At 39.6% G+C, this 14,096-nt stretch overlaps 1 protein-coding gene across 19 annotated transcripts in view; it reads right to left on the bottom strand.

Moving 5' to 3' along the window:
* The window catches only part of LOC123638277 (cyclin-dependent kinase 16-like), a 61,017-nt gene that overhangs the window by 8,247 nt on the left and 38,674 nt on the right, over nt 1–14,096 (bottom strand). For 7 of the 19 annotated variants that reach the window (XR_006735275.1, XR_006735276.1, XR_006735272.1 and 4 more), the window contains exons 4-5: nt 8,711–8,841; nt 8,512–8,621 (exon numbers count right to left, since the gene is read on the bottom strand). The exons of 4 other annotated variants lie outside the window; for them this stretch is intronic. Coding sequence is in view for 5 of the 15 variants with exons in the window: in XM_045551801.1 (XP_045407757.1) it covers nt 3,113–3,116; nt 8,512–8,621; nt 8,713–8,841 (243 nt within the window). In the remaining 10 variants the exon portion in view is untranslated. Of the gene's footprint in view, nt 1–2,830; nt 3,117–8,511; nt 8,622–8,710; nt 8,842–12,957; nt 12,975–14,096 lie in introns of those variants that run through there. 8 more of the 19 variants (XM_045551799.1, XM_045551796.1, XM_045551797.1 and 5 more) reach the window with 5 other exon arrangements.

The raw sequence follows: 14,096 nt of genomic DNA, 5'->3' as shown, positions 1-14,096 counted from the left end.
GGCATTACTGCTATTATTTCTAAAATGTCCTCAGTGAATCAGAATTTCATTTATAGTCATTCAGGTACCAGAAATTTACGAAGAAGCTTGATGAAATCAAGGGTTTACTGGCTTATTAAAAGATACCTTTCTGTGCTATAGATTTGTAAAACGTCTTGCTAAAGTGCAAAAGGTAAATGTAGCACAATGATGAATTTAAAATAAAACAGAAGTCAATTTAAGTACAGCTATAAAAGTAGTTTAATAAAATGATTGTATCCATCCAAAGCCACACACATAATCTGTTATGATTCCTAAAAAGTAATTTCAGAATTTAAAAAGTATCCAGTCTTTTAGAAACCAGATAAAAATATATTCAAGTTACTTTTCATAATTCATTAATAATTGAAATTTTTGTCCTACTTGTAAAGTCTGCTCTCTTCATCCACATTTACTAAATTGCGGCTTTCTTTCTAGCAATTACCACTTCTCAGCAATACTTCCCTAAGGTGACGCATGTATCTATCTACAACAAACATGTTTCCTTGCAAAATAATTATCCTCAAATCAAACCAATTTCTTAGAATAGCTGAGAAAAGGTATTTCCTTTTAGGTTCCTTGCCCTCTTCTTTCATTTATTAATTCACACAACATGTACTTCATGGCAGGGCAATGAACAAGTTAAAGATGGCTTCCCATCTAACAGATGAAATGATTTTAGATGAGTTAATACATAACAGGCATACAGATTAGGTATAAGGACCATGAGACAGAACAAAGGGATCTTTTAAAGATTTAATAGCCAGGCCCTTTTGATGAGACCACATTTCAACTGAGACCTGAAAGACAGAACGTCCCAGCCTATAAAGACAGAAAAAGATGTTCTGGGCAGACAGAGATAGCTAGCTGGTTAGAGGAAATAAAAGGCTGTTTCGGGCTGATTCTTATTTCTTTAATGCCCTGTGCTAATTTTCATTGCTATTGCTAGCTACTCATTGTAAGAAAATGGTAATGCTATTACTAGGTCACCTTTCCTGCTCTTTTTCTCCATAGCATTTATCACGGTCTAACATACTATATAATATGCTTCTTTACCCCCTGTTCCCAAAGGTAAGCTCCTTAGGGACACTCCCTTATGCCTAGATTGGTTGTGACACATAGTAGGTGCTCAATAAATATTTGCTAAATGACTGAATGAATTTCTATGCCCACAGGTGAGCTCATGAGGACCTGCCCCCTAGACAGGTGACCCTCAGAAATGGAATTGTCTCTCAAGTCCTTAAAGGGAAGAGGCCTTAACAAATATTTGCTCACTGAATGAGGTGAGGGACTCTTACCACCTTCCTCTAGCATGAATTGTAGGTTATAGCTTTTTTGAAAAATGGTAGCACATAAGACAAGGTTTCTTTCCAGTGACCTAAATTCAAACTCCCCAAAGGAAATTTTCAAAAGGGGCCTTTCATTTTCTTCTTTATAGTGTTCTCCCAGCTTCTAACCGCTCACCCTCTAACACATCCCAGCCAGTTCTGACTGGAGTGCTAGACTGCTCAGAAGCTTTGCCGACTAAATTAAGCACTAACTTTCTTCCCCAGGTTCACACTGGCAAATATATCACCCTCTCCATCCTCTACCCACTGCCATACGGCACCCTTGTTCCTCCAAGCCAGCTCCATACTGGGCTAGCACTCAGCCTCTGCTCTCTCCTCAACATCATTCTTAACAGAGCACATCTAATTCTAACAGACACCACCCCCGCAATACCTAACTCCTGGTTCTTCTGTTTAAAAGATTTTTAGACTGAAAATACCTTCTTCCAAATAATCAATTTTCCTTTAAGGAGACATGCTTACTGCCCACTTTGAAGATTAAGGATAGGCAGCTCTTCTTTATCTGTTACACAAAGCGTATTCAATATGGAATTTGTTTTTAATTTTTGGGAAAAGGGATGGATGGATTTCAAGTGTTATCCAAAGTATTAGAATATTTATGGCCTAAATTGGAAGTGCCTAAAATTTTATACCACCAAGCATAAGAAGATTGGATATTATGGGATGTGAGTTGTTCTGGTAACCAATAGGAATAAGAATGGATAATAAGGGGTCTAATAACTGTAACTTTCAGGTAAAGTTTATTCCATTGTACCAGGCTTAAGAGAAATGGCAAAGCCTTCCTGCATGACTCTCGTAGGCAACATAAGACCAAAAACTATCCTAAGATTCTATCTTGTCCAGAACCCTAAGGAGTGATGGCTATAGTGAATATTCACATTGACAATCCTGCCAGTAGCCAGGCTTCACAGGTCCTTAACTCCTCTGCCCTGCCACAGTCACTCATAAACACCTCATCGTGAGGAATGGTTCTGCTCTCCAAGACCTCAACCATTACAACCTCAGACTCTGACCGTAACCTCCTATCCTTTCACCAGCTTCACCCTGGAAACTGCTTTACACGCCCTCTCATTCAACTCTCGGCTACTCCTTACAGTTGCCGGTGGCTCGGCTTACCTTACCCCCCCAGCCAGCCTGGGCCCCTAGTCAGCCCTTCACCACTCCCCTCTCAAGAGCACACACATATTCTGAATGTCCCCCTCTCCCAGCATCCCACCACTCCTGCCTTGCCTTCCTCCAGGCTGCTTTCCATATAGATGGGTAAAGATGGGAAGAAAAGTCATGTAAATGTTCCCAGTAGCTCCACTTTCATATTCATCCCATGTAATCAAAGATAATTGAAGGTGGACTTTTATTGATACTTGGCAATCCTTTTGTGACTTTCTTGGTAACTCAGTACGCATTCTTCACAACTCTTCCAGGCTCAATGCCTCCGCCACTGCGCTTCCTGCTGTTCCTTACCCTACCGCACTCTGGCCTATTTCTTCTCCTGTTCCACTGGAATGACACTCACCACAGCCCCCAGTCATGTCAGGTGCCCCATGGAGCACCATAGCAGATGGTATCATTTGGATACCAGACGGCCATTTCCAGCCCCTTTCCTTTTTCCTCCTGGTACAGAAGCTGGAAGAGTGAATATACTCACTTTCTTGGCCTCCTTGGGAAGTAAGGGAGACCATGTGGCCAGTGACAGCCAACAAGATGTGAGGGGGAAGTCCTTGGGGGCTCCTGGGAAAGAAAGATCACTACCTGATAAAAGATGAGAGAAGAGGTTGCTGGTATTATTCTTTCCTCCTCCCACCTTGAACATGGATGTAATGCCTAAAGGTGAAACAGCCATAATGTGGCCATTAGGTGACACATTTGAGGAGAAAAAAATGCTAACCATTCAGTATGAAGATAGGAAAGGTCTGGATTCCTTGGGTGCACTGTTGAGCCACAAAAGAGCTCTGGAATCATCAAATTCCAGATTTCCTGATATGTCAAAAAAATAAACTCCTACTTACTGAAGTCTTCAGTTCTGTTACTTGCTATTAATTTAGCTATTTGTTACTTGCAGCAAGATGCATTCCTAACTAATCCAGAGCTTTTTAGTCATTAACTATCGCTCATCTTCCAGTTGAGCACTTTCCCTTCTTTAGATCTTTTCCTTGGGTTTGGATATTTTCTACACTCTCCTGCATTCTCTGGTGGCTCCTTCTCAGTCTTCTTTGTAAGACTCTGTGCCAGGGCCCATCCTTTACATGCTGGGGTTTCTCAGTGCTCAATTACCATCTGTAGACTAACAATTCCAAAAGCATCAGCCTAGACCTCTAATTTGTGCTTTAAATGCAACTATTCAATTGCTTATAGTCATCTTAAATCATTATGCCCAAAACTGAACTCAGATTTACCCATAAGCCTATGATTTCCCCTCCCTGTCATGATGAACGGCACCACCTCTCCTCGTTTAAGCCAGAATCCCAGGAGTTAGCCTGGACTCTTCCCCTCTTTGACTCCTTCCCCCGACACCCCGTCACCAGTTCCTACAGAGCCTGCCTCCTAAATGTCCCTTGAATGTGTCCAGTTATGTCCATCCCCAATGTTATTCTCCTATATCAGGCCACCACCACGTCTACCAAGATGACTGCACTGACCTCCTAACTGGCCACCTTGTGTCCAATCTTGACCTCTTCAATCAAGTTTTCACGTTTTTTTTTTTTAAACTTCTTTTTTTTTTTTTAATTTCAAAATATTAAGGGGGTAAAAATGTTTATGTTACATGGATAGTTTTTATATAATGCTTAAGTCAGGGCAATAGGGTGCCCATCACCCAAACAGTGTTCAATGTACATGTTAGGTAGTTTCCACTCTTTTGCTAATGAGATAGTCCCCAAAATTTGATCACATCTTCTTTTTAAAATCCTTCACAACTTCCAGTCCTCAAGATACACAAACTCCTTAACTGGGCTTCATGACTTCACCGCTTTAGCCTCACGATTTCTCTGCCCTACTCATGACCTATGCCAGCCCCTCATGCTTCTTCTGTTACTCAGCCCCAGTCAAGCCTTCACAGGCTCTCCCTTGCCTCCAGGCCTTTACACTTACTATTCTTACCACCTGCTGTGCTTCCTCCTAATTTTTTTCTTAATAATTTTCTCTCCTTCTTGAGGTCTCACTCTCTTGGGAAGCCTTTCATGACACTTCTCCAAGGAATCCAGACCTTTCCTATCTCTGTGTTCCCACAGAACCCAATAGTCCCCTACCACAGAACTCAGCATACTTTATGTTGTAACTTGTCTAATTTGTTGGTCTTCTTCACTATCTTGTAATGCATCTATCTCATCTCCATTTTGTCCCAAGCACTAAGTACAGTAGGAGCTTAACAATTTTGTGCTGAATGAATATTTAAATTTTCTTCTATGGGACTCCTCCTCTTCTCAATCATTCATTTTTGCTCTATCCTTGCTTAAGTTCGAACGCTGAGGCTGGGCATGGTAGCTCAGACCTGTAATCCTATCACTTTGGGAGGCCAAGGTGGGAGGATCATGTCCGGCCAGGAGTTTGAGACTAGTCTGGGCAATATAGCAAGACCCTGTTTCTACAAAAAAATAAAAATATTAGCCAAGTGTGGTTAGTGCTACTTGGAGGCTGAAGCAGGAGGATGGCTTGAGCCCAGGAGTTTGAGATTGCAGTGAGCTATGATGATGCCACCGCACTCTAACCTGGGCAACAGAGCAAGACCCTGTCTCAAAAAGAAAAAAAATAACAACAGTGTCTGGCACACAGTGAATACTTAATTTTGCAGACACTGTGAGTTGACTATCCAAAAGACCTTCTTCTCTTCCTCTTTATTAACAGAGTCAGCTTTTATACAGTGATACAAAAAGCCCAGCTAAGCACTCAGTTTCCCAGCCTCCCTATGTGCCATGTTACACACTTCTGGCCAATGAGAAGTAACCAGAAGTCTTCTGGATAAGGGTGTGGAAAAACTTTCGCTTCCCTAATTAAAAGTACAGTAACTAACTGGCCTCACTCAACTCTTCCTATTTCTTCTTGCTTGGAATTCATACTCAATGCCTGGAGCTGCAGCAGCTATTTTTTGAAGATAGAAGAGCCTAGGTCTGTGATAACATCGTTGAGACAAGGTAGTAGCCCTGGGCTACTTTTAAAAAGTCTCAGGACTTTAAAAAAGTAATAATAATAGCTTAATTGAGATATAATTCACATGCTATACAATTCACTCACTTAAAGTATATAATTCATCCAGGTGCAGTGGCTCGTGTCTGTAATCCTAGCACTCTGGGAGGCTGAGACAGGTGGATCGCTTGAAGTCAGGAGTTCGAGACCGGCCTGAGCAAGAGCAAGACCCTTTCTCTACTAAAAATACAAAAAATTAGCTGGGCATGGTGGCGCATGTCTGAAGTCCCAGCCACTTCAGAGGGTGAGGCAGGGGGATGGCTCGGGTCCAAGAGTTGAGGTTACAGTGAGCTATGATGACGCCACTGCACTCTATACTGGGAGACAGAGTGAGACTCTGTCTAAAAAAAAAAAAAAAGTGTATAATGCAATGGTACAGTTGTGCCAAAACTTTTTATTATGTGAGATAAATAAATCCCTATTTAAGTCACTTTTGGTTAGGCTTTAAATATTTCTTTCATAAATATTCACAGAAAGCATTCCTCAATTATATACTTTTGGCCTCTTCTCAGCCCTCAATCTCTTTGTTTTCTTATGGTGTTTCACCCCTCACTGCTCCCAAGACTTTACCTAGGTCTGTGCAGATGCAGCCCAATTCCAAATTTTATGAAATTGAAAGACAAAACACACACATTTTTGCCACTCAGAAGGAATAACAAACATTTTGTCACATAAAACTGAACAGTAATAACCTTCCTGACACCACAAGACCCAACCTCCTTCTCATTCTCCTACCTACTTCCCTGAAACCACAGCTAGCATGAATTTTACGTGTATCTTCCCAGGCCTTTTAAAATATTTTTATATATGAATGTATTTGTGTATAATAAATGATTTCTTTGTGTGAATTTACACAATCATTTAATCTACAAATAAGGGCTCTTTCACCTTTTGTCTAATTATACCTCATTTCTGTGGTCTTTGTCTGATTGCAGGAGGTAGCATCTCTGGTGCAGTCCCTGTCAGCAGGTTGACAGCAGGCATTCTAGGCTTAAAACCAACTGTACTGGCAGTATTTCTGATATTTCATGTCAAGATGGTGAATTATACAGGTTTTCTCAGGCTAGGAAAGTTTCTTTTTATTCCTGTGTGCTAAATAGTTGGATTGTTCCCCCTTAATCTTGAGTTTTTTAAAAAGCCAAGAATTTTTTAAATTCATTAAGTCATGAATGGGTATTGCATTTTAATAAGCTCATTCAATAAAATTCTCAGTTATTGTACATGTGCATATTTGATTAATAACTGCTATTCAAAAATATTTTATAAAAGTATTTCCTTGTGCATGTAATGTTTTAGAAGATCATGATGTTTAAAAACATTTGTTAAAGTACTTAAATTTTAGGTTGTCATACTTTGGTTGATGTGGTCATCAGCCTGCAAGACTCGCTCTGGTGGAAGGCAACTGCCATGGCATGAGGGTGCTCAAGCAACCCCTGGAGAGGCCCGTGTGAAGAGGAGCTGAGGCCTCTTGCCAATAGCCGACACAAGCTTGCCAACCATGTGAGTGAGTGTTATGTGTCCCTCAAACATTTATATGCTGAAGTCCTAACCCCCAGTACCTTAGTGTGGGACTGTATTTGGAGACAGGCTCTTTACAGAGGTAATCAAGTTAAACTGAGGTCATTAGGGCAGACCCTAATCCAGGACGACTGGTGTCCTTATAGAAAAGAGAAATTCGGACACAGAGACAGGCATAGAGAGATGATGATGCAAAGAGACAGGGAGCAGACGGCATCTGTAAGCCAGGGAGAGGGGCCTGGAGTAAGTCCTCCCCTCATGGCCTTCAGGAGGAACCACCCCTGCCAACACCTTGATTTTACACTTCTAGGCTCCAGAATGGTGAGAAAATAAATTTGTTATTTACCCCCCAGTCTGCGGTTTTTTGTTATAGCAGCCTATTGTGGGCTGAATTGTGTCACCTCAAAATTTATATGTTGAAATCCTAACCCCCAGTCCCTCAGAGTGTGACTGTATTTGAAGATAGGAATTAAGGTTAAATGAAGTAATTAAGGTTAAATGAAGTCTTTTGGGTGGGTCCTAATCTGATGCAACTGGTATTCTCATTAAAGGAAATTTGGATATAGACACGCACAGAGGGAAGATCATGTGAAGACAGAGAGACGAGGCGACCACCTGCCAGCCAAGGAGAGCAGTCTTAGAAGAAACCAACCCTGCCAACACCTTGATCTCAGACTTTCTGCCTCCAGAATTGTAAGAAACAAATGTGTGTTGTTTAAGCCACCATCTGTGGCACTTTGTTACAGCAGCCCTGGCAAACGAGTAGATGGAGGCACCTTGAAAGTGGATCCCCCAGCTCCAGCCAGGTGTTCAGATGAATGTACCTCATGAGAGGTCCCAAGCCAGGACCACCCAGCTAAGCACTCCTGAGTTCCCGACCCACAGAAACCCCGTGAATTAATAAATGTTTGCTTTTATTTTAAATCACTAAGCTTTGGGGTATTTTGTTATGTAGCAAAAGATAAATACAGTGGGTTAAAAAGAGATAATTAAATTAACAATAATTATTTCTATTTAATTGGTAAGCTCTAGAAAATACCATATGCCTTTCAGAACTCATTTGACATTATGAATACCATATGATTTTGAGGCCTATTGTTTTAAAGAAATAATAAGCTCTACTTTGTACTCCACTTTAAATTTGAAAAACATTCCAAAGATTACCTTTAGCTTCAGTCTAAAAGTACTGTGCATAAAAGTTTCAGCACTCACATATTCTGCTTTATCAATGTAGCTGGACAAGCCAGAAAATTAAAGTAATATACATGGGAATCAGCAGAATTCCTTTCTGGCAATGTTTTTTTTTCCAGAATGTCATTCCTCATTAGCCAAACTATCACGGTGCCTAAACTAGACCTCTCTCTGTGCCTGTATATGTTCTTAAGCAAGCAAAGGAAAACAAAGATCAGAGTTTTCAAAGGTAAACTTTGCAGTGCTCACACGGTACCTTTTGATGGCCACCAGCTCCCCGGATTCGTTGTTCTTGCCCATAAGCACACTCCCATAGGTGCCATCCCCCAGCTGCCTCATGGTTGTGTATCGGTTCATCTTGGAAAACTAAGGCAGCAGAAATTGCTGATTAAAATGACTTCCTTGTTGAATATAAATTTGAATGCTTCTATGTTTTTATTTGGTTTTGTCCTCACACTGTTGTTGCTATACTGGTGACAGGTTTGTCATCATGAAATACAGGCTTTTCCCCAAGATTACGTAGGTTCATGAGATATAGCAATAAGGAATCTAGTAAGGAAACACTGCTTCCATTCTTATGAACACCCTATGAAAAAGAAAACAAGAATAAAATGAATTTCCATTAAAGAGTCTCTTCAAAAATTTTTACTGGCAACCTAGAGCGTAGAGGAAAATTATAAATATATAATATAAATACTACTGTGTTAAGTATTATATTTGTCAGTAAATCATTTGTGCTATGTGAAATGAAGTTCACATACAATAGACTGATAATACTTACTTGATAAATGCTTCATTTACACGGCACTGTGCTATTTATCCTATGAATCTTCAAAATTGGCCTAATGACTTATATGATTCCTTTTTATTGAATATAATTTATATTATTCCAAATAATACTTGGAAAACAGACATCTTTACTGTATATACTCTTTGAATCAATTTTTGTATATTTAATCTAGCATATTAAATTTAAAACTGTACTGTTTATAAATTCCCTGTAGAATACAAGTACCCCAATTAGGTAAATTAAATATAAAGCAAAAATTTTGTTTTATATGAAGGGAATAGCACTTTAAAAAAATTTCATATTCTATTTAAATAACATGCTACTTTATTTTACATTAAACTAAGAAAAATTTAAGCACTAATTAGGAATTAGTATCACATTAGAATTTATACAAAGAAGTAAAAGATGCAAAAATATCTTTACAAATATATGCCTATTTGGGAATCTATGTGACTACTTTAGAAGGAGTTTAAGAGACATAACTAAAATTTTGGAAAGGTGGATCTCATTGAAGTATAGAAAACCTGGATTAGGAGAATGGAGACAGAGGTTTGAATGTCAAACCAGTGTCTACAACCGTGCATCATGGCCAAAGCTCTCAACCTACTGGACTGCGATTAACGTAGCTGTAAAACAAGGCCATTCCAGCTCTAAAATTCCCTGTCTTTAATTATATATTTTCTAAACACTATGAACACCACACACACACAATTTTGCAATTATTACATCAGAAAAGACACCCACAGATACACAGTCTCTTACAACTGAAAGGGGGGCAAAAACACAAACTAAAAGTTCAGTAAAATTGCAAAATTTTAAATTTTAAAATTATAAAATTTCTTACCAATTCTTCATTATCACAACTATTTTTTGCCCCAGTGACACACCTGTGAGTGGCACTAAGACAGCAAAGGCCAGGTAAATGAGTGACCCATGTTGAGCCAGGGAACTGGCAGGCACTGCTTTGGGCACTGCTTCTGGCACTGATTCAGGCATTGCTTTGGGCATTGCCTTGGGCATTGCTTAATTGTGCAGACATGGTTTAACTGAGTCCGGAAGTCTCAAAACAGAGTTTTCCAATGACCCTGATCAAAACAAGATGGAGGCAGGACAAGTTCCAACTGCACAGAAAGAGGACGGTGGAGAAACTGACCACCTCTTGACCTTGCAGCTTCATCATACATCTCATTACCATAAACGTTTCTAAGGAAACCTCCCACTCCCATCATGCATCTGACACCATGAAACTTCTTGTTTGACTATATTGAGTTAAAAGGAGGCATCACCCTAATTCCAGGAAAACCCTCATTCCCCTTTCTGAGAAATGACATGAATATTCTTTTCCTTGGTTAGCCTATAATTAACCTGCTGCTTAAATACAGGGGGAAAAGGAACCATGGAGCCAGTTCTCGTCTGCAGGGAGAACTAGCCTCTTCTGTCTGTGGAGATTTTTCTATATTTTCTAAATAAAACTCGCTTTCATGTTATACTATCAGCTTACTCCTGAATTCTTTTTTGTCCAAAGCCAAGGATTCACTTGGACTTCAAGTGGCTTCCAACACTGGGGGTCACTTTTATGTGTCAATATCCGCCTGTGACAGTGTCTCTCAATACTTCCCAAGTCCTCCAACTTGGTGGTGTCAGTGGTGCTAATGTGGCAGTGGCTGGGCTACTCTGGCCTTCTTCTTCAGGAGGGCAGCTCTTTTACAACATTAATACAGCACACCAAAACAGAAACTGTCGAGAGAAATCCCTATTTACTTTTTTGTACAACAAAACCCCCACGAAACTTTTAGGAAAGGAGCCCCAATTATATGAGATGGTATCATCTTCCAGATATTCTAAATATGAATTGCAGAATATTAAAGCTCTGGGGACCCTAGAAGTCATTAAGCTCAAAGCTCTCATTTGATAGTAAATGCTTTCCTCTAAATTGTTGCTTATTTTAATTGAAATTAACAATATGTACCTTTAGATGAATATTAAAATAAACATAAGCCAGCAGATTGTACTCTTGTGCCTAATTATTTTCTGTCTTTCCTGTACAGAATCATACAGTGCTGCCCTTGCCATGTGACTTGCAGTTCCCACCAAGTAGGATAGTGTATTCACAGGCCGCTCCCCCACTGCTTGGACATGTGACTTTCTCTGGCCAACGAAACATGAGCAGATACAACACCGGCCATATCGGAACAGAAGCTTTAAGAGCTACCCCAGGATCCTGCTTTGGCTCTTCTCTCTGCCAGGACTATGGCATGTCCCAGATGGGGGCTGCTCTTCAGCCTGGGGCCTGGGATGAAGAAGACACATGGAACAGGAAGAGCCCCACTGTCAACTGAAGCCAGAAGATGATGGAAGTGAAAGGTAATGCTTTGTGGTTGCAGCATAATTTATGACTGAAGCAAAGGTGACCAATAGACATATCAAGGGTCCCAGGTGCCTTTTTGCCCCTTGTAACTGTAAAAAGTCACATAACTGATATATAAACTATGATACTAATAGTTCATAGACACTTTCCTTCATGGAGAAGATAATGTAACAGATATTTACTTATGATGCTTAGCCATGAAATGATAATACATGCTGAGAATCCAGGAACTATGTGTTATAAAAATAATGCCAACTACCAAATATCCTTTGAACAGTATAAGCAAAACCTTTTGGGCTCACTGTTATTCCTAATTTTTCAATAACAACATTATATAACACATTTTAATTTTCCAGAACATTTTCATGTAAGTCCCCCAACAATTCTGTAATGCAGACAGTGTGGTTGATGAGTTCCAAAATGTTAAGTGCCTCATCCAAAGTCACAGCAGATATTGTACGAGAACAAAGTCAAGACCAACTCTGCTACAGTTCTTCCCATTACCATGTGCTATGGTCTGAATGTTTCTGTCCCCTGCCAATCCCAAATTCATATATTGAAATCCTAACCCCCCAAGGTGATGGTATTGGGAGGTAGGGCCTTTTGTGATTAGATCATAAGGGTGGAGCCCTCATGAATGGGATTAGTGCCTTTATAAAAGAGGCACCGAGATAGTTCCTTTGTCTCCTCTGCTCTGTGAGGACTCAGAAGGTACAATCTATGAACCAGGATATGGGCCCTCACCAGGGCACTGAGATCTCTAGGTGCCTTGACCTTGAACTTCCAGCCTCCAGTAATTTACTTTCATTAAATATTCAGTCTATGATATTCTGTTATAGCAGCCCGAGCTGACAAAGACATCATGCCAGAAAGTGTTTGTTGACTTGGAATCACTCTTTTTGGACAGGAAAGGCTGCAGGTACTGACCAAGGCTATGGCTGATGGAAATATAAAACCCCTGAGAGAAGGCACTATGTTTTTATATAGAATTATGATCAGATATTCTAATGCAGACACAATCTTTAAAAACTATTCACTAATATAATTAATAACATTTTATGTACTTCAACTTCATAATTTCCATTTAATAGTCAAATCTGCAAATGGAGATAAAAATTTTAATAATGTGCTTATGTTATTGTTTGTGTGCTAACATCAACACCTATGTCGGCAGAGTTTGGGCTACAGAGTGTGTTTTTTGTTTTTGTTTCTTTTTTTTTTAATTCTCTCCTAATATATAGGCCTTTTAATTTTATTTTATCTTTTAAGTCTTTCATTTGGAAATAATTTCAAGCTTACAGATAAGTTGCAAAAAAAAAAAAAAAGAACAGTCCAACACAGAGAACACACAAAGAACGTGGATTTACCTATTGTTAACATCTTACCCTATTTTCTTTCTCTCCTTTTTGCAGAGAAGCGGTTTTGCTGTATTGCTCAGGCTGGTCTCAAATACTTGGCCTCAAGTGATCCTCCCACCTCTGCCTCACAAAGTGCTAGGATTATAGGTGTGAGCCACTGCACCCAGCCTACCCCATTTTTGTTCATCATTTAAGAACTCTCTCTATATAAACACAACAGATACACACACAATTTTTTTCCAAACCATTTAAGGTTAACTTACATACATCAGGACCCTTTACCCCTACTGAAGATGAATATAATACTTTAATGAACCATTCTAATTTTTTCAGTTGCACTCAGTCATGCCCTTTATAGCATTTCCCCCTCCAGTATAGAATCCAGTTCAAGATCAATATTGCATTTAATTGTCATGCAGCCATAGAGTTTGCAAGTGTATGACCAGCTACAATTTAAAGTAAAGGCCCTTAAGCCCTTATGTGAAACTCTTGGGCCAGATGTATTATGGAATACAGAAATGTTCATCTTTTAGAGACGTAATATGGTATGTATACAACATTCTATAACACCCTCCAAGCATCATCTCAATGTACCTGCATAAAAATGTGTGAAAAATACACTAAGTGTTTACTTTGCGACTCTGTGTCACATATTGGTAACTCTTGAAATATTTCAAACTTTTTCATTATTATTTTATCTGTTATGGTGATCTGTGATCTTTGATGTTAATATTGTAATTGTTTTGGGGTGCCATGAACTTCATTCATGTAAGACAGCAAACTTAATGGGTAAATGTTGTGTGTGTTCTGACTGCTTCACCAACCAGCTGTTCCCCCATCTCTCTTCCTCTCCCTGATACTCCCTGTTCCCTAAGATACAACAATACTGAAATTAGGCCAGTTAAAAATCCTACAATGCCCTCTAAGTGTTCAAGTGAAAGAGTCACATGTCTCTCACTTTAAATCAAAAAATAGAAATGATTAAGCTTAGTGAGGAAGGCAAGTCCAAAGCCAAGATACAGGCCAAAAGCTCCCCTCTTGTGCCAAACAGGCAAGCTGTGAATGCAAAGGAAATGTTCTTGAAGGAAATCAAAAGTGCGTGCTACTCAAGTAAACACATGAATGATAAGAAAGGAAAACTGGGCTGGGTGTGGTGGCTCACGCCTGTAATCCTAGCACACTGGGAGGCCAATGAGGGAGGATTGCTTGAGCTCAGGAGTTCGAGACTAGCCTGAGCAAGAGCCGTCTCTACTAAAAATAAAAATAAATTAGCCGGACAACTGAAAATAGAAAAAATTAGCTGGATGTGGTGGCAGCCAGACAAC

Source organism: Lemur catta, chromosome 5 (assembly GCF_020740605.2).
Source record: "Lemur catta isolate mLemCat1 chromosome 5, mLemCat1.pri, whole genome shotgun sequence".
In the NCBI taxonomy this organism is placed as follows: Eukaryota; Metazoa; Chordata; class Mammalia; order Primates; family Lemuridae; genus Lemur; species Lemur catta.
The sequence above is the reverse complement of the archived record's forward strand: the minus strand, read 5'-3'. Positions and strand labels throughout refer to the sequence as shown.